Source organism: Patagioenas fasciata, chromosome 19 (assembly GCF_037038585.1).
Source record: "Patagioenas fasciata isolate bPatFas1 chromosome 19, bPatFas1.hap1, whole genome shotgun sequence".
Taxonomy (NCBI): Eukaryota; Metazoa; Chordata; class Aves; order Columbiformes; family Columbidae; genus Patagioenas; species Patagioenas fasciata.
The window spans coordinates 5143696-5169622 of record NC_092538.1 but is presented as its reverse complement, the minus strand read 5'-3'; the positions used below and the strand labels follow the sequence as shown (position 1 = coordinate 5169622).

General features: G+C 43.6%; 1 protein-coding gene across 5 annotated transcripts in view; it reads right to left on the bottom strand.

Annotated features, from left to right (window-relative positions):
- AUTS2 (activator of transcription and developmental regulator AUTS2) overlaps positions 1-25927 on the bottom strand; it is a 713568-nt gene that overhangs the window by 517189 nt on the left and 170452 nt on the right. For all 5 annotated transcript variants that reach the window (XM_065852903.2, XM_065852902.2, XM_065852904.2 and 2 more), the window contains exon 2: positions 6690-6899. In XM_065852903.2, coding sequence (XP_065708975.1) covers positions 6690-6899 — 210 coding nt within the window. The remainder of the gene's footprint in view (positions 1-6689; positions 6900-25927) is intronic.

Genomic DNA, 25927 nt, shown 5'->3' with positions numbered 1-25927 from the left:
ACAAGAGACTCAAGCTGGGTGATCAACCCAGGGACATAGAAACAGGATCAAAACAGTAGTATATTATTAAACAATTATCATGGTACTGAGTCTAAGATACAGGCATTTTCTACTTGGGATTCTATAAACAACACTTGGATAGAGTTATTCTTACATATACTCAGTCACAGGACAGGGGCATGGCAAGAAAAAGGCCTTTTTCTTCCAATTTCCTCAGCCCTGCAAGTGCAGCTCTCCACAGGGAAGCCATTTTGAGTCCATGGGATTTCCCCAATATGTATTTTTAACCTCTCTAGCAGGGATAACATCCTTAGTAATCCATTTGACTCATGACTACTATTTCAAACACAGGCTCATCCCCAGACGATAAAAAGTGCTCTTTACATGGCAACGTATACAGAACAATAACACTGCCAGATGGTATAATACTGAACAGAATTAATTTCACACATGATGTTTTCAAGGTGCTAAAATATGTCACAGCTTCTGCTAATACAACATCTTCCTCTTGCCTCCTCCTTCTAAGAAAACACAACGTTCCCACCAGCCCGTATTTTACATTATGTGTTTTCAATTCTGATAAGGGCAGCTGATTGCTTGCAAACCTAATTACAGTCAAATGAAAGTCTTTCAGAACCATCATTAGCAATTAGGACCTGCTGGATTTGCAGCGTATCATTTACAGAGGTATAATTCAATAGCTTATTGAAAAATTGCAGGTGAAACCGGTGATTATATGGGGGGAAACGCCTGCGACACGTCACTGCAGGCAGATCTTCACTAAAGTGGCAGCTTCTACGAGCGGCTGATCAATGAATGCAGGTGTTTGCACAGCTCCCCGCTCGCTCAGAAAACATTAACTGCATCCTGGCATCACGCTTGGGCTCAGGAACGGCTCTGGATTTCACATTACGTGCCTGCTTGTGTGTGTGTTTTCCAGGAATCCAAAGGGCCCATTCAGGAACTTCATTAAACCTGGGGGAGCTGCGCAGTGCAGAACAACAGGCACACGAAGCAACACATCATTTTTCAGTCCTTTCTATAAAGAACAACAAGCCTTTCTGTGCCCATTGAGCTCAATTATATATTATCAGGGCCCAGAACTTGTTTGGATGCTGCTGAGCAGCTGGGTGCCTTCCCAGATGACACACTGGATATGGTGACTGCGGGTTAAGTGCAGCTGGAGACTTCTGCGGCCTCTGATCAGAAGCAAACAGCAGTTGAGAATCACAAAACGCTTGTAATTCAAGCACTGTTTGTCACCAGAGGCGGCTTCTGGGAGGGAAACGAGAGGGGCAGCTGAACAGCAGCCCAGCTTCCAGACACGCGTTCCCTCACACATACAGAAATGCACACACTGTGCATGTGGGCAAAATAAAGTGCGGTTCCCTTTCAAGGATGAAATTACCAACTGGCCAGCACAGAGCACTCAATGTTTTAACAGCACGATGGTAGAATAGATAACACCGAGCCGGACAGTAGCAGACAGAGACAACATTAACTCGCACAACAGGCCCCTCTCTGGGCACATCCTCCATACGCACACCCTGGTGTCACATTTACCCCTCCAAAAAACCACCCGGCCCAGCCCAGGCCTGTGCATAGCCCCACCACTTCACCCCTTCCCCACAGACGGGCTCCCCCTTTGCCACCCTACAGGCTTCTCAAATCCCACATCTACCCATCTCCCTTTATCACACCAGCATTTTCTTCCATGTATCATTACATCTGCTCATCTGTATGTAACTTCAAAGCACAGTCCCTTGCTATACTTTCAGTGCTGCAATCTGATTTTTTTTTTGGTCGTGTCCTAGCTTGTGTTTCAAATAAAAAGCTGTTAACAGGGTGGATCGATAAATAAATCAACAAATCCAAATAAACGATGCTCACAATACCAACACACTGCAAAGTTTCATTAAAACAGTGCCCCCTGCAAACTCCCGTTGCTTTGGGTTACTTGAGCCTTTTGGCATCACTTGCACGTACAGAACCAAGCTGTGTAGGCTGCAAAACAAACAGCAAACCTAGGAATTTCAAAGCGGTTGTGCTAGTATTCTGAAATAGATTAAAAAAAAAAAAAAACCTCTCTCTTCACAACCAGAATGGAAAGTAACATCCATTAGCTCAGTTTCCATTCCTGCATGGCAGCGTCCCTGCTGCCGCCGCTCCGGAAGCGAGCGGGTTTGTGCCACGCTCCGTGAGTTGGTAGCAACATTTCCTTTAAGTTCAGTGACTCAGGGCCAGACCTCCAACAGCGCCAAACTCGGCCAAATGCAGCCCGCACAGCTTGCAAACCCTCCCTGGTCCTCCAGAGCTGTTGGCACAGCCCAGGATCCTTCCTGACCCTCGGCACTTTTGCAGTCACTGAAATTCACTGGCTGCCAGTGAAGTAATCCCAGCTTGCAGCAGCTATAAGTAAGGGGATCCAAGCCCTTATCATATGTATGCACGTTGTATGCAGTATTTCCTAGGTGTCTAACCTCACACTGCACAAATATATACAGGTTTTTTCCATCGCCGCACACAGAGCTACGAGTTGGGAGTCAAAGCAATGTAACAGTTCACAGTGGTTGCGGATGATACTTGTAGCTGCTATTGCACTCCCAAAGCCCACCCACAATTTCATTTTCAATTAACAGCTCTTAGAAAAGCAGTAATGAAAGCAGTTGCTAAAGAGCACTCAGATGTCATTGAGAGACTGCAAACCCAAACTGTAAATAGCACATTGTAAATCGCTTGTCACCAGTCGGCTCTCCCTGGGATCACGCTGCCGGTGACAATCAAACCCATCTGCTCGGCTCCCCGACCAGTGTCACCGCAACCCGGAACGCCACCACCCACCTCCCTCTCTGCTCTCATTACCTGCCATGCACAGGCTTGTCTAAGAGCGTGCAAGAGCCATTCTGGACTGTAACATGATAAAACGCAGATCACACGATGGTTATTTCACCCTTCGCACCAGCAGTTTGCTGCGCTGAAGCACACAAGCGCCTCTGCAAGGAACAAGGGTGCCCTCAGTAAATCCGCAACAATTAACAACGTTCACAAGTGACAATGACGGGGCATGACAGTGGCCGTCCAGATCAGCCATCAAAAGCATTAGCAGTCTCAGATTTAAGATGTATAGATTCAGGGTGAGACTACCAAGGGGATCATGAACTTAATTCTAAGAAGGAAAATCTTCAATAAATTCCTTCCCTCCCCTTTAACTGATTCATGTAATGGACTACAAGGTTAGAACTAATAGTTTATAATGCTTGTAGTTGACTGCCAGAGTCAGGAGCGCATCTTTTTTCTTCCCATTTTTCCTTTATCTCATTCAAATTTGCCTAACTCCATCATGAACTCTCTTCTCTTTGTTCATTATCTGCCCCTTATTCATTGCCAGTTTGCCTCCTTCCTTGCACTCACATGATATCTGGGATTCGATATTCTGCAAGTGTCTCTCAAATACACATAACCCAGCTAATACACCACTTCCCCAGCACAGAGATGATCACTTTAGAAGCATTTGCCAAAGACAGTCCTTTCCCACAAGAGGCACATTAATCACCCAGCAGATAAAGAAACCAATGCAAGAATTGGTAGAGGTGGCAAGAGTCAGTGTCTCTTGCTCTAAAACACACACTCATTGAATTTCTTGTTAGAAATGGTCCTTCCTCCTCGCCATGAAAATACTCTCAACACTCCTGCTGCAATAAAAAGTCGTTTCCTAGCATGTCCCATCCTCCTCGAACCCTGAGGAATGAAAATGCAAAACTTTTTGCCACCCTTCCACTGGTTTAAAAATGTTCACTTTAAGATTTCCAAATGTTTTTTACAGAAAACAAAGAAAAGCACGCCATCACCAATTAATGTAAAGGAAATTAAATGTAAAACACTGGAGAAATATTCCGATGAGTCTTACGTTTGCTTAATGCCAACTAAAAGTTCCTTGAGGCACTTAATAAGTACATTTATAAAAGCTCACAAAGCAGAGTTCAAAAGTCTTCTCGCTAGTAAAATACGAGCCTTAATTAACCTACAGTTTCACATTTTCTGGATTTCAATAAACCTGTAGGCATTTCAGCATAGCTGGATAAATACCTGCATGAATACTGCAAGGATTTTCTCTGAAAACTAATTAGCAGTCCTTCCAATAGCCGACTTCAACTAAATCTGTTTGACGAGGGAGCTTCATGCCATAAATACTGCACGGGAGAGTTTGTTCCAGCAGATCACACATTGCACAGGAAGGTCTATCAGACAGCACTGTTAACTACCGGGAGAACAATGAACAAAGATCTTGAGATATAAAACATTCCCCAACAGAGCCAGACTGCAGCCAAGGTCTCTTCCAGCATGGGAATGCATGTGACAGCATCGACATTGCATCCTGCCATCCAGTTATAATGTCCACATGTGACAACTCAGGATTCCTCCGTGGACAACAGGGGCAAGACACATGTTTTTTATGTATCAAATATATAGCACCAACAAGGCACAGTCACCATATACCTGCAGAATATTAAACTGGAATTGAGTTCAGACTTTTCTACTCATCAAGCGGACAACACCAGAATGCCCAGTTGGTGGTTTGTGGCCATTCGGGAGGGCAGCTCCACCAGCCATTGAGAGCCCAGGATTCCGTGGGGATGCAAACCCAAGGCGTGCAGCCAAGGGTCACTCCAGGAAGAAAAGTGCTACATGAGCAAACACCCTCACAACTTGTAATTCTCCTCCTTTTTTCAAGGTTTTCACCATTTGTCTTGAAAGAAGACAGAAAATGCTCACAAGAAATACTATATATAAAGGTTGTGGGCATGTCTTTGCAAATAACTTTATAGTCTTTTCCATGACATCCTTTTCCCACATCTAAGTGCCAAAGCCACTTGGATTTGTCAGCACCTAAACTGTTCATGAGACTGAAATGTTTGTATCAAAGGAGCTATACCCCTACCAAATGTGTTAAATTTATATTGAACAAGATATTTTATTCCCTCTCAGCCTTATCCCTTTGGAATTAAGCAGAGTACTCACATTTATCAGCTAAAAAGAAAACCATTTTCCATGACATCTGTCAACTCAATACCTTCCAGGACAGTGTGTATTTATTTTTAAAAAATATAACCTCACAAATAACCTCCCTGAACAGAGAGGCTGATTCCTTTGCTGCTGAAGTACCGGGCAGAAAGGTTTCACCTGGCAGAAGGTTGTGCCGGGGAATCAAACAGTGCCAGAAGTCAGCTTTTACAAGGGCCAGTTCCCATCGCACAGAGCACACACATTTCCCATTTGACACAGGAAACACGAAGAGGGCGAAAAACAGGTAGGCGAACACAGAAAACAGGCAAGGAAACGGCTGCCTTCGATATCTACTTATAACCATTCCATCAGCTAACCTGGAGAGTTTTCTCACCTCCCTTTGGCACACAAAATAAAATTAAACAGATGTGGTAGTGTAGAACAGGATTTTACACCTTGTTTGCTTCGCTGAAGCACTGGATAATCTCTTATTTTATTTCTACATACAGTATAGGCTTAAAAATAATAACGAAAATATTTTTTTACTAGTTTCTGTAACTGTCAATATCAAAATTGAATAAAAATCAAGGTACTTGTCATCCTCAATGTTCCTTCCATTTCGCTGAGCTCACAAAATGACAAGCACTGAATTCTCACTGTTTCCTTAGTTTCTCTGCAAAACAAGGTTCGGTTTGCACCCAACAAGGATGAAGACTAATTCAATGAACATCAACCATCTCCATCAGACATACGCATTTGGGTTAAAGAGTCATTAATATCACTCAAATTTCGGTCAAAGTGGAGCTCTTTGCTGTTACTTTAGACTTGAGTTTCACAGACCACGACCCAAATGACCACACAGGCACGTGTTATACTTGAAATGCCCAGCTCTAATTCAGTCTTTGACATATGACAAACACAGTGATATTTATTCAAAAAGAGCAAAACATGGCTCTTTTTTCTGCATCCTGCTCACCAGAGAAATCACACTTGTCATGCTTTCTTCTTTTTTGAGAAGAAACACAACACTGCACAGTCCTGAATAAGAGGCCCAGATTTCCAGCCTCAAGCTTTGCAACCCTGGATGTGACCTGCTCACTTTTGTCACCTGTGCACCAGTGTCACAGCGAGGGAACACCAGCCTTGGGACAGCAAGAGGTTCCTGCTCAAGGGCAGGTGATGAGTTACCCAAACGAGCACACTCCAGTACCACTGACATCCCACAGATGAGCTCCTCACACCATAATCAGTCTTACAGCTTTGTCTTGATGCACAGCTGCCCCTCTCACAATAACCTCACCTTGCCCTTGATGTTCAAAAGGGGTTTTACGCTTCTGTGTACAAAGTCTGAAGACAAGAAGGCACATTTATAGCACAGAATGTGTAAGAGAGACATCAGATCTGTTTGCGCTGGCAATCCCACAGCCAGGCTATGGAAAACCCTTCCAACCTTTGCACGTTTATCCGTCACCTCAGCTCTAACATCAATACACTGCTTGCTTGCCCACTCCGTTAATCTCTTCTAGTATCAAGACACGGTACCGAGTGGCACCTGAGAGCCCAAGAATAAAACAACAATGAAGGAGTTAAAATCAGTGATTCCACAAGGTGAGATACCTGCTTCTCCATACCAGAAGTGAAGAGCCAAAGCCCTCCCGCCCCACATCAGAAAACTGGTCTCCTACCTGTCTGAGGCCCTTCGGTATTTTCTTCCTTTTCCCAAGGTGCTGACAGAGGTTACGGTCATTTTCTCGGTCGGAGCTGTACTGGTGGTGGTGCAGTCTGTTCTTTTTTGGCAGATACGACAGCCCATTGGTAAGTGCTTCCCGTTTCTTCTTGGCCAGAGGATTCTGTCGCTTCTCGACACGTTCCTGAGGTTTCAGAGCCACGTCCTTCTGCAGAGGGAAGGAAGAGAAAAGAAACACAGCGGTTAAGATACAGCTCTGATGTGGTCAACCTCTTTAAGTCGTAATTCTTGAGGCAATGCCACAGTCAGCAGAGAAGGAGAAATCAGTCTGCACAGGTGTCCACATAATCAAAAGACAGGCAAATGTAATATAAAATGTGTAACATGACGTGAGTGCACAGAAGCGGACACACACTCCTTTAGGTTTCATACCATCAACCTCCTAATTCTGAGACACATCTCACGTATCAAGTAAATATGCATTTACAAGACAGCATATGTTTGTAACGTTTAAATTAATAATAGCCTTGGATTCAAACAAGGCTTGGCTATTCATATTTATTTGTATTATTACCTGTATTTGGCAAGACAAGGCAAGAGCTCAACTAAACTCAAAGTCAGTGGCCATTTCCCTCAAGCCTGACCTGGCAGAAGATTTCGCCATCTTGGGGTGGGGTTCCAAATTAAAAAAGGCTTGTATTTGAAAACTTTGTTACTTCCACTTCTTTAAACCCCAGAATCACTGTCTATAAAAACCACTCAAGTCTTGTACCATAAACGCAAGTTTTGGCACTTAGCCTACAGCTACTCTATTTTCTTACTGATAACCTGCAACACTGAGAACACACATTTTTGTTTCAAAATAAACATTAATTTTGTGTTATTGGAGAATTTTTTTTCAAGTACAGGCAGAGGAAGAAGAGGCTGGATGGTCATGGGGAGACAAGAATTAGAAGCTATTAGAAAGTGTTAATTACAATGTCTGCTGCACAGTCAATAAATGAAATTTGCCAAGTCACATCTGCCCAAAGAACTCCATAGATAAGAGTACAGTATTTCCAGATGAGGGACATATTACTTAAATAATATAATACTTTAAGCATATCCTACTACCGTGCCTGGCTGCTTTGACCAAAAGCTCTTCATGCTCTGCCACCAAGTACTATATGATCTTGTAAACCCTCATGCTTCTGTTCATTGTCACTTAGTATTATAATCAACAAGAGTAAAAAAAAAAATTGAGCTGTTGGTCCCTGTGTCGCAAAAATGTTCAGGAGAATATCGTTCCAATTAAGCCACCTCTTAATGCAAAAAAACATGCCCAAAGGCAAAAATCAGTTTGGTTTTGACTGAAGAATGCTCCCTACATGCCTATCTAAACCACAAGAGCGTCACAAAATTCATAACTAAAACTAATGAGATCAGTAATTAAACTGAAGACGTTCAATGTTCAAATTTGATACTTGGCAAAAAGAATAATTTTATAAACATTACAGAAGGGAGTACAGAACCGAAGCCAGAAGACACTTTTTCTACCTTTTCTTCACCTAAGAGCCCATGGGAAATACCCTACCTACCGCAGTCAGGAGCTTTATCCAAGCTCATGAAAACAACCTTTAGCATCCTTAGCCATAAATCAGGATCGGTGTTTTAAGAACGTCTTGTCTCTCTTCTCTGGTTCCTCCAGCTATTGAAAAACGAGTCAGCAGTAGCACAGATCATAGTAAGGTGCTTTGAGATCTGCTTGTGAAACACGCTGTGCACAAGCTGAGATCCTCCAGAGCCAGCCCAAGGAAACGCAAAGCCAGAAGAACCATTTTTCTGAGCACACCTGCTGCCTCTATTCCCAGGAAAGCCTTAGATTTAGATACACGCCACAAATGCACAAAGGCAAATTCTCAGGTGTCATATAGTACCGTTACTATTGCATTCTCATCATCAATAGCTTCATAAAATAGGAACTACGGCAACTACAAATACACGCTGAGCTCCTGGACAACACCAGAGCACCTTGCACAGCGGCCCCCACGCTCAGGCCTGTTTGGCTGCACCCGGGGAAATAAACTGGAAAAGCGAGGAATGCTGCAATTCCCACAGAGCAACTTCAACAGGGCAGAAAAGCACCAGAACCACAACTTGTTCAATGCGCTCCATTGAAACAATGAGATATTTTATCATAGAACAGATAACTACCATCGCGCTGCTAACGATGAAACATCAATCTGTTTTTTCAGATCAGCATGAAAAAAATCCAGAGCACGTTATAGCAGCACAGGACTTCGGTTAAAACGCAGAGCTCATATTTGTAGATAAAAATACAACTAAAGAGGATTCACTCTAAATGCGAAGGGTTGACTGAGTGAAGAAAGGGAAAAAATTCTCCTAATGACTAAATAGCTTTTGTGGGATTTCTTTCTTTTTCTTCAGCTAGGGATCTAAATGAAACAGTGGCAGACTTCCAGAAACTTATAAAACATCTAATGGGGCTAGCACTGCCATCAAGAATTTACTAGCTGCCATTAGCTTTAAAGAGGGTGTAAGATAGGTCAAATTTTGCAGATCACCATGGGCATTATCTGGGATAACCTCCTCCATTAAGAAGCCCATGTTGCAGCCAATTGCATGAATTGCCAATATCCACCTAAAGTGAAGTTCAGCTCCTGTCAGAATTGGGATGAAAGAATCTGCACATAACCCCCAGCAGAGCTGAGTGACAGCACAAAGCTTCCTGCAAACTCCACGAAAAAATGGACCAGCCAAGACAGACGGAATAATTTACAGAAATCTCCAAAAATAAGGTGCCTCTCCTGCTGACGCCCAGCGAGCAGAAAGGGAGCTCCCTACGTACATGGACTGCAATTCTGAAAACTGGAAAGCGGGCCTAAACTCTAGTTTGGTGGGTGGGCTCCCTCTGAAATCTAGACACAAAGACAGGTGTTTAGACAACCCCGTTCCTCCAGCACAGCCGTCTGCTTTTCACCAGCTGCCATCGCTGCCGAGAAAATTACAGAGCACTGTGGGTCAAAACCCTGTATTATCCAATTGTGTGGCAGAACCTCTCATTGCTTTCAACAGATACACGATCTGGCCTTAAAATATGTATGTATACAGCAATATATATTAAATTCTTCATCTGCAGACTGGACCGCAACACGACATGTTAAAAGAATAAAAGCTAAGATAGGTTGTGTGGATAAACAGGGGGACAGGATGCATTAAAACCAGCTTGGATGGAGATCACGGGGTGTTGATGCTCGTGTTTGAGGGTGCGAACTGCCCAGGGCTGTTTCGCACACACGCGCTCAGCCGGGAACGCGGCCCGGCATCAATCACTGCCCCGCTTTCCACCCTTGCTCCCTCAGCCTCTTTTTATCTCGGTGTTGTTTAGATAGGACAATAGCTGTACCATGCTGCCTGCTAGTACATTAGCCGGCACAATCTTAATTACAGACTTCAGGCATCATCATGATTAGAGTAATAAGCTGTAATTACTCTAAGGTGACAGGACTGTGCAGACCTTATCTACATAGATAAGGAGATGTAGTAATATTTCATGTCGAGACATATTTTTCAGCAGCTACCCATGGAGTCGATTCAGACTAAGCAGCAGACCCTGGGAACAACGCATTCCGACTTTAATGGAGGTTTTTCTCCTCTCCTGCCAGCATACAAGCCCACACACTATTAAATAAATCCTACAAACATATTAGGCATGGTTTAAAACCATCTTATCCAGATATATCTTTCATCAGTAAAGTGCCTTAAGTGTATCAGGAAGGTGACTTAAATGTATAAATATGTAATTACATGCAATTCAATACCAAAATGCATTAATATTTATGAGTATACTGTATAATCTAAAAAAATTTCCATTTGTTTTATTTCTATTGGGCACATTAATCAAGCTGATCCCAGCGTACGTGCCGTAGCGGAGAAGAGCCGCCAGTGCTGAACAGGCTCCTGCCGAAGCCTGATGGGCTGGCACCGCAATCATCATAGCTCCAATTAATATTAACAATTGCAACCCCAGCCCTGCTTTTGGTGAGGGGAGGAGAAGCCGCCTCCGTGGGTACATCAGATCATTTCTCGAGGTAGGAGGCTTGAAGGACACACTGCATTCTCACCGAGTGTTGAGCTTTCAGGGAGCTACACCTGATTTATCTCAGGAGTGTCTATCTTCTTGCTATGCAAATGCAAGCTCGTTAATTAGAAATGAGCTCCTCAGTGGCAGCTGAGCAGTGCTTCACATGGCTTTGCGGGGTACACCCTGCACCCCAGGAATCTCCCCCGAGGGCAGGGCCATGGCTGCTGCCCTCTTTCCAGCGGCCTTCCCTCTGACAAGTTAAAAACTACAGGTGAACAACAGGAGCTCTGTTCCGCCCCTTGTGACAGGAGTTTTCAATGGGAACACCTGATGAAAAGCAAAGCTGTGTAACAAATGCACTGCAGCCACGGACCTGGATGGAAGTTTCAGGTGCTGCTCAGGGATTTCAGGGCTTGATCTTTCCAAAGCATCCTTGTGGATTATTGTGACTCCAGCGTTATGAGAACTTAGTTTCTGAATTCACACTGAGCATGACCCCAGTAAAATACAGCTTTAAAAAACCTGATTATTAAAAATAAAAGTAGATTACAGTGCAGGGCTAGTAAAACCAAATAATAACAGCAGTCTACACCTATATTCCAATTATTTGCTCCTCAGGCTCTTGCTCAAGTTCACAACAGGTCCATATCGGAGCCATTCATCCTTCACTCCAACAACAAAATTAGGTATAAAGAAAGAAGACACTTTTTAAACCCCAAAATTTTTAAACAGTCGTGAAATACAATGTAATGCTCGACTTAAAACACAAATAGTTAGAAAGGCAAGTTGGAATCTACACCAGTTGGCCTCTGTCCGCTATTCAGACACCCAAGCATCCTTGTCAAACAGGTAAGAAAGGCACGAACAGAAACACTGACAAACCCAGCACCTCTATATTCGCTGAGATAATTTGTTACAGAGGTTTACCTTGCCCAACACTAAGGTGCCCAGAGAGTACAGCTGGAGAAATCCTGCAGCTTCGTCAGCATCACGCAGCAGGTCTCGTTAGCTGAGACACAGCGGAGCAACACGCACCAACTGAACCAAACCCCCTCAGAATCCAGAAACGGTGCTGGCCTCAGAGCTCCAAATTTGCCATCGCATCTTGACAGTCTTCATCGACTCCTACTGCGGTTGTTTCTGGTACATTTGGGAAGAATTTTTTTAGCTGATAGATGAAAATGCCCTAAGACTTCAATATTTCTCTCTTATGTCTCGTAATTCATTATTTTAGTGCTGGCAGTGACAAGATGTAGAGGTCTGAAAACAATGCACTGACTCGTCCCTGGAATCTTTCAAAACCACAAAGCAAACAGATGTTTCTAAGGCATTCATTTCCCTCCATATAAGATAGTTAAACACACTGTTTATTCTTCTGGATGCACAATTAGTTCCTCAAAAGCATTTATCTAGGTGGAAAAAAAACTGCAAACACTTAAAACAACACCAGGGAGAAAGGAAAGCAGGTGTAAGGTGCAATGTAAAAAAGAAAAGGATTCTCAAAGCGTAGAAATGATGGTATTTTAGCACACAAGGGACTGGTGGACAGAGCCATGCTGTCAGCTATAGCGGGTGCAGTTGCCCACCCACTAATCCCAGCAACTTCTTCAAGTCACAAGACCAGTGCAAAAAGGTTTGATCATATTTTATTTGTTTTACTAAAATTACAATCCATTGCCTCCTGCACCTCTCTGGAATCTGAAAACAAAGCGGTTCAGTGTTGTGCAAAACAGGTTGCGCAACAGACTGGAGATGAAACGCAGCACAGGGCTGCAGGACGCTCCGTGGCGATTACAGATGAAGGCGAAACAATGGAAAAGCAAGTTGTTGTCTGCCTGAGATAGGTTTTATAAAAGCGCTCCTGTAGCAAAGAGATTGCTTTGATTTTTCATCCCCAAAACATTTGTTAACAATATCATTGATAAACACAAGGTTCCTTTTCAGGTGCTGCTGATTTAAATTACACACAAAAGAACTACATTCAAGCAACATTATTGAGGTTACCAAGTAAAGGACCTGCAAGTTATGAAAGACCAGGATTAAGGCTGCAACCACCATGTTAATTCAGCCCTCCTGTGCATATGCATCATGATACAATCTTTAATTACATGATCGCATGCTCTTATTTCCCATCCAGAATGGAAGGTATTCAGCTAATGAGCAGCCACTCAGGATTTTGTTTCCTCCTCTTTGTCCAATATGTGGGCCCTAAAACTTGTTTACTTGCACTCCATTCACACCCTGCTCCAAATGCGCAATTATTAATTTCCTCAAGGGCTTTTCTGTACAGCTTCTCACTACAGTATCAGATATTCAATGAGTATCACTGACCTTTATTACAGCTGTTTAGCCAGATGAATGCATTGCACTATTCCCACTTCACAGGTGGCAACAACAGTCCTGACATGTTCAGGTCAAAAGCGTTAAGCACCCATTACGAAGTACCTAAGATTTGATTTTTCTGACAGCCCTGCAGAGCACTTCATTTAATGCCTGCACCCACTTCAGCAGCTGCTGCAAATCAGCCTTTAGCAAGCACCACATATTATAAGCACACGGATAAAGACTGTTTCTATAATATGTAATATGATGGTCTCCCCCAATACCGCATACTAAACATGGGATGGAGGCAGAGGTAGAACTGGATTCTAATTACATTCAACCCATACCAGCACAAGGAAACCCTCCTGCAATCCTCTCCCGCTGTGCACATTCCAGCTGAAGAGACAAAAGCCTCCAATTCCAAAGTCAAACTTGTCTGAGTAAAAGACTTCGGGATCTTCAAGAAACAAAGTAGGCCATTATATCATTGACAGTGGCATCACAATTCATAAAAAAAGGGGAGACAAATAAAAGAAAACGTAAAAATAATTAAAAAAAAAAACCAAAACAAAACACCATCAACAAAACAAACAAAAGCAAAAACCACAAACAAACTTGGAAGAACTTAAATACGTAGCTGCCTGCTACATACACACATCAGGCAAATGGAAACAAGGGATCCTGTACACATACAACTCCTGAACTCAGCATGGTTATACACGTTAGATTGTTTTCTATGTAGCATTATTTAAAGAATATATAGTTGTTAACTCTTTCCTTAGATTTTACACTGTTTGTAGTGGTGGGATGGCGGTCACTCTTCAGCACAAGTCAGCTGTGACTGACCTCTGCTAACGCATTAGACCTAAGGAAGTCATCTAAAAGTAGTATTTTACCTGGCCAAATAAATGTCCTTCCCTGCTCACACGTTCAACCAACAATACCTTTCCTCAGCATACTGCGTTTCTGGACACAGACACTATTTCTCAGCAATTTATGACACTTTAAATGAGATCTGCGCTGTTCATTTGTGACTATTCACACAGACTACATAATATTGTTTCTGGGCCTTACATGAATAACTTTCTCACATTTAATTACACGCACATGTGTCTAAGCCTCACTGCACTCAACGGGATTTTAGCAAAATCCTTAAACTTGTTCTAATTGTTTTCAAACTGCTGAATGGGAGCATACACTCAAATTTTTACCTTGACATAAGAAGCATGCTTAAAAAGAAATTTTAGTCAAATATTTGAGTACAAAGGTTTAAAAATTACTCCCACACACCAACTAAAACAGCAGAGTGTAATTACTCAAGATTTCTAAGGCACCCAGTTCTACAAATCAGCTGTAGCAACTTTGTTGTAAAGCCAAATGGACAGTCTTATACAACATTTTTCATAGTATTCACTAATGCAACACAAACGTTGAGCTGAAATCTCAGATTACCAGAGCAGCTGTTGAGCTGAAGTGGCCCAATGAAATCAAAGCTGGCAAAATCTGATCTCATACCTGAAGATGAATATGAAAGCAATTGATTGTCTTTCTTTTGTTTCATCTTTTTCAAACGTGACACGTTATTTTCAGCCTTATCCTCCCCGCACACACACTGTTGTTACCCAAAACACTACACCATACCTCACTATACTGTGGAGAATGGTCATCGAACGGCTGCAGTTAGGAAAAAAACAATTCCAGAAGCTAGTGCTGAGAAAGTGCTGAGCAAGGCCAGCTTAAATCAGAGCCACTGAACCGTCTGTGTGAGGGCTGCTGTGCGGAAGGCAAAGCACACACAGCTGATTCTGCTCAGATGGACTGAGCCAGAAGCCGTGTGCTCCTGCCAACACAAAGGCTCCCACCCCACCAGTGCTGCCGGCCTACAAGTCGCATCATGTTTTTCAGAGGTTTTTTTTCTAGGTCTTACACAAGTTGCTTGCAAAGCCTGAGGTTACCTCTTTCTTGCAGATTTGCCTAAATCATCCGACTCCATCTGACACCTGTGACTCGGCCTTTTTGGAGTACACGCTGTGTGAAACACCAGCAAGAACAGGCCTCTCCCAGCAGGGAATCCGTGTCCGCTGCTGGTGTCATCTCAGACGTGTTCTCTTCAAGTCCTCCACGTACAGCCTCACGCCATCTTCAATCAGTCCTTCAGACACTTATTAATACAACCTTTTTTACTCTGTGAGGCACCCAGGGCACATCCTCAGCCACTAGGCCTCTGCCTGAGCTTTTGGCCCATGGCCACTCTGTTAGCACGAGCTCCAGCACAATTCAGGCCATGACTCGAGCGCTTCAAACAAAAGAGACACAGGACTGGTGCAGTGGTACCACAGCGCTCCAGACCAGACATGCTCTACATGACTTGCCTCCCTCAGACAGCTCACACAGTATTACAGCCAAGGGAAACCAATTCCCACCAGCCCCGGGTTTGATACACAGTGCAGGGCCTTAACTAAATGTGCTTGACACACCCTGCGAGCAGCACGGCCACATTCTCACAAAGTGTTTGTTTCTGTTGTTTGAGGAAGGAAAAGAAAGAGAAAAGGAGTGTGCAGAGAACAAGAGTCCATAGGGATACTTGCTTTAAATCTTCCTGCCAACAAAGAGGCCTTCGCTGCTCTTGCACCGCTTTGTTGCCATTACAGACAGGCAGAGAGAGATGAGCACTAAGCCAGTTCCTAAAACAAAGGTGAATTTGTTCCCAGTGTTACAACAGACTAGCTGCACATTTGCAGGAATGATCCTGTGTTTGTACCCAGCACCGTTACTCCGTACAGACAAGACAAGCCCTGATCTGACACAGAAACGCATTCAAGTGCAGGCGTGGGCTGGGGCTGTCTGTGTTTCACACCGATGCTGCACCTCGGTTCACGGGTCAAAAACCTCTTCTCCTTGGAAAAGCATGATTTGCGTGGTGGAGGGAACCCAGCTGAACAGTTATCAAGTACCGCACTGAGCAATATGAGGAACAAATAATTTCAGTTTGTCTAAATAATAGAGCAACTCTTCAGTTCTACACTGAAACATCTGGATTTCCTTTCCCTTCACATAGTGGTTTGGTTTTTTTTAATTTATTTGCAGTTTCTGTTTTGATTTGGAATTGAAAGAATTTATAAAATTTCAAGCTGTTTCCTAAAAATAAAAATTTTGTATCTGTAATTATGGCCAAAACACACATGCCCACTTAGGACCAAATTATATTGCTTTCTTAGCCACTACTTTAAAAAAAAGAGTAAAAAATATGGCCCTTTTTAACCGTGTTTATTCCATGCCCAAAAGCATCAGTCCTTTATTTTTGCTCAATGTCCTGCCAACGTTACCAGGAGACTTCTGCAATGAAATCCTCTTTCCCTCCAGCGCAACGCTGACTGTGGGCTCCTCCACTCCCTGGATACATATGGTGCTCGCTGAATAATTCAAATGGCACTTTGGTTGGCAGGCCACGGACTGAGGCCAAGGAGTTAGCGGGCCAATAAATCTTGTATTTAAAGGGTATCCCCCCTTATGGGTAGGGTTAGAATAAATGGCTGTGGGCCTAGCCGGCTCTCATCCCTGCCGCTCCTGCACCAGGGCTAAACAGATGACTTCAGCCTCCGGGCTCTCACACTGGCACCATTCATTAGTACAGCACTCAGCATTCATAAAAAATGTATTCTGGTTTGTAAATCAAATCAGAAGCACCTTTCTATTCCTTGTCTTGTGGAAAGATGGTTCAGCACCGAGTCCCATGTATTCTAAAGGTCTCGCTAAAATAGCGTGGCCGCATGAAGGAGCAGGGTCCTTGGGATAGGTTCGCTTTGCTGCAAGACTAGGCCAGAAAATCTGCTCTCCAAGAGCCAAGACAAAGAAACGCCCTTGAGACAACACAGGTCAAAACAACTAGGAGACTGTGCTACATAGAGAGAGAAATGGAGAGATCGAAACGTCCACATTATTTATTTCTGTATCACAAATGAAGCTTTACAGGCATGCAGGGAAACCAGAGGCTTCCCTCCGCACATGCAAACAAGGGGGACAAACGCAGCTCTTTGGACAGACAACACAGAAATACACAGGGAAAAGGACAGAATTCAAAGAACTGGATTGTGCCAGATGGCAAATACTCCAGCCTGTGGATTTTTTAACCAAACCAAAACCTCGACATAGTAACGAGTTATAATTACCAAGCTTTTAAAAATAAAAATCTCTTTTAAAGCAAGTCTTTTCCATCTTGTGGGTCAAGAAGTCAAACTACTTAACACACTATCTTTTCTGTCTTCTAGGCTCTTACTGTCTCATATTCCCCTTGATTTTCTTTCTTCTTCACTGGGAACCACTTAACTGTACCTCTGTTCTTGGCATGTGGCATACAATCTCACACAAAAGCCTGATGAAGGCAGATTTTAAAATGAAACGACAGTGATTAGAAGGTAAGGGGAGGGGTAAAGAAAAAAAGAGAGCTCAGTGCAACCAGAAGACTGCATTTCTTAGGGTGAGTTTGTTAATATTCTTCATTAGGAAAAGGATCAGAAGGTTTGTGTAATTAGAGAAAAAAAAAAAAGGAAAAAAAAAAGGAAAAATTGTTCAACTTTCCGTCTGCAAAAGAAACCTCCTTCTGGCATGCAGGCGGAATAAAACAATCAGAAAAAGAACAAAAGTTTAGGAAATGGAGCAATATGTAACCTTTCAATTTGCTGGCTTATTCTTCCCCTAGGAAACAGATACAGTGAAGATAAATTTGATGATCAAAAAACCAGAGGGATTACATTCTTGTACAGTGCTGATCATTGGCAAATCCCCCTCTCTGCAGTTCAGAAGCACAGCTTAGCATAACAGACCGGATTTATCATTGCCTCGTCCTTCGCCCCGCTTACAAAGCGGATATAAGTTGCTTCTATCTCAAGAGTCCTCATTCACATACACAGATGAAACAAATAGCAGAACTATTTTGTTGTTACTTTACAAAGATATAAGCCCCCGTACCAAAAGCACAGAATCAGCCTCACTGGATAACTGCCACACGTTTTCCATCTTTATTTCTCCACTTCCACAAATGTATCGCATCCTTGCATTTGTTTCAGCTTTAGGCCGGTGGGTGCTCCCACGTCTCAGTGGGATCACCCAGAAAACCATCAGGTACATTGAGCAGTTCCTAGGAGGAGAAACACACTTCTGTGTTGTGTTCAGAATATGGAGCCTCCAGTTAAACAGGTACAGAACACATCAAGAATAGTAAAAAGGGAAAATCAGAGATGACTGCTTCCTTCAGTTTAATTACAGGGCACAGACCCTGTAAAGCTACCCCATACACCATGGAAAATTTCCTTCACGGTTGTGCCGTGGCTGAAATATGATGTCTTCTGCAGATATTCAATTTTTTAAAGCTACTTTGTGGATAGATCATTTGAAACTGAAGTGTCATCTAATATTCAGGGGTATTCAGTGGCTGGAAAAGCAATTTCTGTAATATTTCTTGTTTATATCCACCTAGAAGCTACAAATTTAACTTGGTAGGGATACACAGTCAGGGGATCCGCTTCCAAAACAAAACATTTCAAGTCAAGAGCTTTGCTAATGCCTCCAGCAAACTTGCGAGGAGGTACCCAAACTGTGAATCATACCACTTGAGCAATACTTAGATTCAAAGCACACTTTATCGTCTACCCAGCTGTCTCGACTGAACTTGAACTATTTCTTCTACAGAAAGCAGGCGAACTGCTCTCTCTGTAAAAACTTGCCTGGAGCAGAAGGCAGATAAAGCTCTGCAATGCATCTCTCGAGAGCTACGGAATATGCTGAAGAGAATTAGAACTGTAAGCAGGAATCAGTCTGCACTTGGAAGGAAACCTTTCCTATTAAAGATTTGTTTTCTAAGCTGCTTGTTGGTGCCAGTATCCAAATCTCTCCTGTCTGATCTTATCACAACTTGTACCCTGCCAGGCGCAGGATTAGAGCTGGCTGGGCTGAGATGGTAAGTTATTAATGTGGGTATTTGGAGACATATGCTGAAATTCCTGATCTTCCAGTGACTCGCTCTGTGACCTGCAGCAGTAAGTTAAGCCCCAATCCACAAAGAGGGTATTCAGGGACCTAAAACTATTTAATTCCCATTGACTGGTTTTTCAAAGGAAATAAATGGCCCTGTGATTCTGGGCCTTTAGCCCTTCTGTGCAGCAGTGCTCATCTGTAAAATGGAAGCAAAGCCACATCCTGTTTCATCTGTGCGTCCTAATGCTAAATACTTAGAGACGCAAATGGATCGGGCACCACAGGAGCCAAAGCGGCTGCGTCATGCTTGGAAAAAGCCAACAAGATGCTGCAAAGGTGATGTGGGTTCATGGAGCGGTTGGCACATCTCCCTCTGGTCAGACCTAGATCAAGGAAGCCATCTTCTGGACAACAAATAGAACAGTGTCCAACTGCTATGCACCATAAACCATCTCAGTGCTTGCGCTATTCGTTCATCTACTTTGGAAACAGTAGCAGAGTCAGGTTCTCATCTTCTAAGCCTCTGTGGCCCTTCAACTTCATGAGGCCAAACCACCCCCCCCAGTGTGTTCCAGGGGTACAGCCCTCCCTTCCTTGCCCCTCACCCTCCTCGTCTCCTTCCCCTCCAAGTCACCTACCAAGCAGATAAATCTTGCATCTCCCCTTGTTCTCCCCAAATGATTTGTAGGACAGGTAAGCCACATATTTAGTCTGTTCTCCATCATCCATACTAAAGAAGAGAGCATCTGCATCACACTTCCCCTGTCCTTCGTTCAGGACAGTCTCACTGCTATCGCTCAGCTACATGTATATGTATTTGTTTCTTGTTTTCTCATGTTTTTCCCTCCCATGCCTACAGGTTCCCTGCATGTCTTATTCCCCTTCCTAACACAGAGAAGTCACAGCATCTCCCCTTCCCAGCTCTTCATCCCAATTCCAGACAACTCTCCATCTCTGTCCCCTGCAGAAGGACCAGTCTCCTCCCAACTCAGTCACCGCCAGCTCCTCATCCTCCTCCCTGTCCTGAGCCCGTGTCCCTGCATCACAAGGAACACGCTCCTGCTATCACTGCCCTGCCAACCACTCCACACGAGTTGCAGCCTTTGAAATCAATGAAGACCCTTCATTCTCCTGCAGGATGAGAACTGACGCCTGCACGGGAATGAAGAATGGGGGGAAAGGGAAGAAGAGCCTGCAGGAGTTTCCTTTCTAAGCCCCTGTGAGAAGAGGTGGAAATGGGCCTTAGAAGGAGGAATTTGAGCTGGTCATCCTTTCCCCCACCTGCAGTCCCCCTTCCCCCCCCCCAGTTCTAAAACCTGCCCCCCATTCCCCATCCTATTTTACAAGTCATGTAACTAGGTCACTCCTTATCAACAAAGTTCAGGACAGAAAATCCAAACCAGCGCTTGAAAAAAACCCCACCCAAAGTGTGTAGTTTTATTATGAGGCAAAAATGACCTCAAAAACCTGGACTAAACAAAATGCCTGGAGTGAAAACGATGGAATGAATTAAAGGATATAATTACGGCTGGGAAAGGAAGGAAGGAGGTCGCTCAGTAGGATAAAAGATGGATTTGAGAAACAAGAAATGAAAGGAGGTGTCAGCTTGAATCAGCCAGGCTGAAAACCGCTACTGATTTTGACTGACATATTGAGACTTTCCGATTGCAAACTCTTTCTCTAATAAGCCACAAATTCACCTCTACTCTTTTACTTTGATCATAATGCAGCTGTTTTATAATGGACAGATTTAATGATGTTCGGGTGCTTATTGGTTCTATCGCACACGATACTCGCACCAGTCTCCCCCTTCAGAAAGCTTGGGTTAATGGCAAAGTTTATTAAACTGCATGCAGTCATTCAGAAAAGATCAATAGAGACATGATTACAGAGCAACCAGAGGATTAAACATGAGATTTATCACAAAATTAAACTGAATTAAATGTTCTCTGATAGCACTTGAAATGCTGTCGATACTCTTAACTGATAATCTATGCTTTCTGTGTTTACTTAACAGGCAGCGGGGATGTCTGACTCAAGAAAATGACTGTAATGTAAAAACATCAGCTGCAAAGATTTGCTGAGAGCATTAAACCTCACCTAGAAAACCATTATTTCTTGCTGTTAGGAGACCAAAAGCATTTTGCCTCTTTGCCCATTTCCTGTGTAAGGGTCACATACCACACCGCTGCAGCCTCCTTCTCAGACTATTATAGGATGCGCAGGACCCTCAAACACACTACACATGGTTTCAACAAAATATTGCATGGTTTTCTCCCACGACACTTTTACCTCATTCAGAATTCTTTTTTCCTCCTTTCTCGCATTCTTAATGGTCTTAATGAAAGTTATTCCACACCCTGAGAAATTCGCCAGCCTTCCTGCTTTCCCTCCAGCTTAGCCCATCTGCCTCCTAATTTCATATTCCCAGAGCTCTCCTTAATTAGGCTGGCATGGCACCGGGCAAACTTCTGTGGTGTGCTATAATAAAAAGAATAATAAGTTTCAAGCATTAAAAAAACAGGAGCATCAACAACACAGCACCACTGGCCTAAGAAAAGGAAAACCAAGGAAAATAAAATAAGGCAAAACCAGGCCAATTTTACAGTGAGAAACAGAATCTAAATTCAGATGCTGTTCTTCTGGGATGAGATCCATCCCTGCAACAGAGCTGGAATTCCCAAACCCCGCTGCGGCCTGAGATGTGTTATCAGAATGGTGCACAGATTATTGCCATCTGCACCACAATCATGTGGTTGGCCTGGTTTTGAGGACCAAAACCTCAACTCCCAGCAGGAGAGAAGGGGGAGGGAGGGGAGGAACGGCAGCTCAGGAGTCCACAAAAGACCAGATGCAAAGTAATAATCAATCACAACCTCAACTTTGATATATTTGGAAAGCCTTCATGTTTCTGTGGCTTTCGGAAATGGTCACATCAAGTCAGCTGAAGATCTCCTTTTAAGAATTAATTTTTGTGCTCAAGCAAGCCAAGGAACGTCAGCCTCCGCGATGCTTTTTTCCATCCTGTTTTTCAGATAAGGGCTGGATCCCACCATCCTCTCCACCAAAAGCTTAATAAACCTTGATAAAACACCTCAAAGGAAACGTGACCATCCAACAGCAAATAAACCACCCAAAACAAAAAACACACCGAAAAATCCCTCGTCGACTCTCATGAATTGAATTTTTACTGACTTAGAGGGGCTTAGCGGCTTTCTAAACAGGCTCAGCTATCCCCAGTGTACTTTGCAAAATTCAATCCAGTAATCCAATCCCAGATGCATTATGTGAAATCTTATTTCTCCAAGCTCTAGAAAAGAACAAGTAAAAGGAAGTCTTTAGGAACACTAATTTGCCAATAAATACTGACTGAGCCAATTTTACTTTTGCGCTTTTTGAGTGGAAAATAAAAGGGGCAGGGGGAAAAAAGCTGCTGAGTCCTCATTAAAACTTCACTTGTGGATAGAAAAGATACTACGGAACACGTACCCTAAAATTAGCTCAGCATGTGCTGCCCCAATAAACAAATCCCCAGAAACTAGATTAGAGCTGTTCCCAATAGGTTTCCACTGCAGAAATCACTACCAGTTCTGTCCAGAAAAGGAAAATCTCTGTAACATCTGATAAATGGGCCCAAACAGCTAAATGAATAGCAGGGCGATAGCACAGCATGTTGCAGCAGCAACCAATGCAGCCATAGTCAATACACGCAGTGGCTGTTAAATTTTACATCAATACCATCACACAATTAAGCCACCGAAGGCCTGAGCAGAGCGGTAAAGCACTCGGTGTTATGTGAGCTCTGAGACAGCGAGGGAAGCGAAGATTCGCCACAGTCCTTCAGCATTAGGAGAAAGCCCGTGTTTATCGCTTCCTCAATGCGCTTTCTGGGATGCTCCGCAGATGACACAGATGGCATTAGCAATACATGAGCGCTGACAATCGCTCGGCTCCGCGGCTGTGACGCTAACCCAGAGCGGCAGCTGGTTTGTCAGGAGAGCACGGCCCAGGTTAGCAGCCGCACGTGACATTAAACATCCCGCTCCGACAACATCCTTCTGCACTGCCACCCTCCTGCAGGACCCCAGTTCATCTCCATTCGAGCAGGCTGCTGGGCTCTGCTCTTGCAAAGAGACATATTGCCCTTAAAAACATGGATTTCTGGTTTCTTGATGCTTACATAGAGAAAAAGGGTAGCAAAGCGCTCGTGAATGAAGTCACTTGTCTCAATGTGCTACCTAAAAGGCAGGCTGAGACCAAGCAGCAAACAGGCAAACACAGCATCAAACTTAAAAATGTGATTTACCAGGTGGTTGTTTCCCTGCAACTCTCATAAACAAAGGCTTACGTTCTTGCTTATTTGAAGGAGCAGCATGCCGGTGCTGCTATCAAAGTGTTATCAGTAGTCGAGAGGCAGCTCGTGTCTGTGTGATGGACCAAAGCAGCTCACCTTTCTGCCCTGGGCAGAAGGAACCTGCCCCGGACAGCACTAAACGGCAGCTGGACAAGGTGCAGGAAAGCAAGTGGTCTCCAACAGGAGCCCCATCCCTGCCAGAATGCTCCTCCTGTCCTGCCCCAGCATGAAGAGGTGCTGGATTTGCCTTTTCCCCACATCCCCTGGTCATTAGGCATGGAGATCCAGGGCAACAGCAGATGACACCTTGGGACATGGAGCTGGATGGGTTTTCTTAGGCACCAAAACAATCACTTCCCTCAAAAAGCTGCTCCTGTGCGCTCTGTATTTTATTAATTTAGTGGTCAGGATAATAAATTTGTCGGTAATGACAAAGAAATTCCCTAGAAACTGGAGTGCTCAAGTGTCATTGAAGCTACATCTATTTAGCAAGTAGATGAATGCCTTTCACTGAGAACTGCCGTGTGATTAAGCATCTGTCACTGTGTCACACAACGGCTGCTCCTCCTCCAGTAGCGCAGGTACCTTCACAGCTCCTTTTATATGGATGTAAAGATGATCTTGATGTGAAAGGAGATCAGCAACTGAAAACCCAATTGACACGTAAGCAGTGGGTCATTCCCACAAGCCTTTTACTCCTGTTGACTTCTCCAAGTTTGAGTTTTATAATCAGATTCCTTTAAATTTTACAAACAAGAGAGAACAGATTTTTCTGACTTACTAAAGTTGAGTTGAATGGACGCAGACGTTCATCATAGGGTACAAGCTTTTTTGAGAGGCCCTTTTCTTTGATTTTGGGGGTATATTTAAGTTTTTACAAGGACTGAGATGCTGAATCTATGTTAGTAGCTTAAATTCTTAAAAATTCAGGGTGACATACCAGTCAACTGTTCTGTTTCTGGTACTTTTAGCCTCTTAAGTGAGTATCACACCCTGCTCAGCAGTCACCAAATCTACAGGAAGTTCTCCAGGGAAGAAAAAGAAAGGAAGGAAATGGTCAGTGGGACACACATTCAACTTGGAGACACACAAACCTGATTATTCTTATATACACCAGCTGAAAATCTGCCCTAAAGAAAGGAAATATTTCTGCACAGAAGAAAATGAAGCATGAGATGCTCAAGCTAAGGCCAAGCAAGTGTCAACAGAATATTAGCTGCTGAGGCTAACGGATATGGGGACTGCAGGGCATAAATGGATCACCTAAGGGACAACAAGCAATAACTTCTTCCTAACTTAATGACTGCAGTCAGCCCATCCCCTGCTTACAGCTTGTTAGGAAAAGCCTAGAGCTGTTTAAGACAAGATTATCAGAAATTCTTTCACTGTGGATTCTAAATGTTTAGACCAATACATTTGAAAGTCTGGTCTGCTGAAAAACATCATAAAATGGGAAAGTTTCCAAGCAAGGTGGAAGAGTAGTGGGGGAGGACGTGTGGGAGGGGAAGCCCTTCTCAGCATGAGCACACACAGCACCATTGGGGAGGCAACTTTATGTGCTCTTAGTAGTAGATTAATGAATGTAATTACCTAACATTGTGGCAATGAATGCTGCAAAACTGTAATTTATAGCACGCTGTAAAGTTCTAATGTGTTTTTATGTCCATAAGCTGCTTAACCATAATCTAATGCATTTGTACACGAACACCCTTCTAAGTGGTTCTCAGCTCGGCGACGAGCACAAGTGCCCCTTGCCTGGGTGCTTCTGCTTTACGTCTTGATAAACCAACCTTTCGCACGGGGCATCTGAGGAGCAGCAGCTGCTAATGATATGAACTATTTTAAGTCCGGTGGCAAGAATTTCTTTCCCTATTTGATGAAATAAGGTCCTGGCTGGGCAAAGCTGCAGCACGGATTTAAAAACAGGACGACTCTTGCGGTGCAGAAGCAGAGCAGTGTAGGTGCCCCTGGGGAATGAAGGGATGAAACCCAGACCCTTGGCCAGGTGGGGAGCCCGGACTCAGCCCCACTTCTTGCTCCTACATCTTGGGCTCCCAGGCACCTTTTTTCCTTGGCCAAGGTGAACATGTCCATCTCCTCTACAGCCAGGACACCAAGCGACGACACCATCCATCTACAGCATCATGCCACTTCCAGAGAGCACCCCCAGAGAGCTCCCTCCAACAAAACACTTCACCTGCTCCCGGTTTTCAGCTGCTACGCTCTTCTGTTTGCTGCTGGTGAGACGCTACGGTCACTCGATACCTTCTCTGTCAGAGAGGAGAGATGTGGTCGAGGCTCCTGAAGTACATGCCTATTGTTGCCACTAACTCATTTAGGCAAACCATTTAACTTCTTTATGCCCTTGCTTAACCATCTGTAAAATGGGACTAATAATAAACCTCAGAGGGATTTCGTAAGGCTTAATTAAATGGTTTGTAAAGTGCTTTGAGATCCTCAGGAGAAATGTGCTGTGCAAGTGCAAATTATTATTATTGTTACA